This window comes from Balaenoptera acutorostrata, chromosome 3 (assembly GCF_949987535.1).
Source record: "Balaenoptera acutorostrata chromosome 3, mBalAcu1.1, whole genome shotgun sequence".
Classification (NCBI taxonomy): Eukaryota; Metazoa; Chordata; class Mammalia; order Artiodactyla; family Balaenopteridae; genus Balaenoptera; species Balaenoptera acutorostrata.
Window position 1 is genome coordinate 11,122,356 of NC_080066.1, and position 1,184 is coordinate 11,123,539.

At 39.0% G+C, this 1,184-nt stretch overlaps 1 protein-coding gene across 1 annotated transcript; it reads left to right on the top strand.

Annotated features, from left to right (window-relative positions):
* Window positions 1-224: 224 nt before the first annotated feature.
* On the top strand, window positions 225-860 carry LOC103020928 (zinc finger CCHC-type and RNA-binding motif-containing protein 1-like). Its single transcript, XM_057544086.1, has one exon. The coding sequence runs from the start codon at window positions 291-293 to the stop codon at window positions 858-860; it is 570 nt and encodes a 189-aa protein (XP_057400069.1). The 5' UTR covers window positions 225-290.
* Window positions 861-1,184: the final 324 nt, after the last annotated feature.

Consider the following 1,184-nt stretch of genomic DNA (forward strand, 5'->3'; position numbering starts at 1 on the left):
GTTTCCACATGACACCATTCTGGAGGAAAAGGGACCTTTTATTTCTCCAACCACCAAAAGTCTTCCACTCTATTTGACCCAACTTAGTTCTCATACCCCTTGGAACTAATCATTAAGATTAGGGGAGTGTCAGGGGCTGAGTGACATAGGCTTAGAAATAAGAAGGTAATCTCGCCCAGGACCTGTGATGCCAAGGCAGCTGCAAGGGGCAACGAACCGTCGGGGTTGAGCCCCGAGTGAGCTGAGGGCTCGCGCTCTTCTAGTCTCCCGGGCCTGCCCCGCCTGAAGAAATGAGTGGTGGGTTGGCCCCAAGTAAAAGCACAGTGTGTGTATCCAACCTGCCCTTTTCCCTGACCAACAGTGACTTATACCGGATATTTTCCAAGTATAGCAAAGTTGTAAAGGTTACTATAATGAAAGATAAATATACCAGGAAGAGTAAAGGGGTTGAATTTAGTTTATTTTTGGATGAAGACTCTGCACAAAACTGTACCAGGGCAATAAACAACAAACAGTTATTCGGTAGAGTGATAAAAGCAAGCATTGCTGTTGACAATGGAAGAGCAGCTGAGTTCATCCGAAGACGAAACTACTTTGATAAATCTAAGTGTTATGAATATGGGGAAAGTGGACACTTAAGTTATGCCTGTCCTAAAAATATGCTTGGAGAACGTGAACCTCCAAAGAATAAAGAGAAAAAGAAAAAAAAGAAAATTCCTGAACCAGAAGAAGAAATTGAAGAAGTAGAAGAAAGTGCTGATGAAGGGGAAGATCCCACTCTTGACAGCCTCAGTCAGGCCACAGCTTTCCAGCAAGCCAAAATGGAAACCCAGTTCAGGGGGTCCCTCAACATCAGATGATTCAAGACGCCCAGGGATAAAGAAAAGCACATATTTCAGTGATGAGGAGGAACGTACTGATTAAAATTATATATATTATGTCAATATCATTAAAAAATTTTTAAATCTTGGAGTACCAAGTTCCATTGGGACTAAAGATTACTTTTAGAATTTGAACATAAGAACACTTAGTACCAAATAGTTTTTTACTTTAAAATAGTTCATAGGAAATTGAAAAGTAATTTTAAAGTATCATGTTTATCTTGCATCAAGATTTGCTAATAATCATTAATCTTGAAAACAGTTCATTTGAATAAAAAAGAAAACTTAATACTATCATAATAA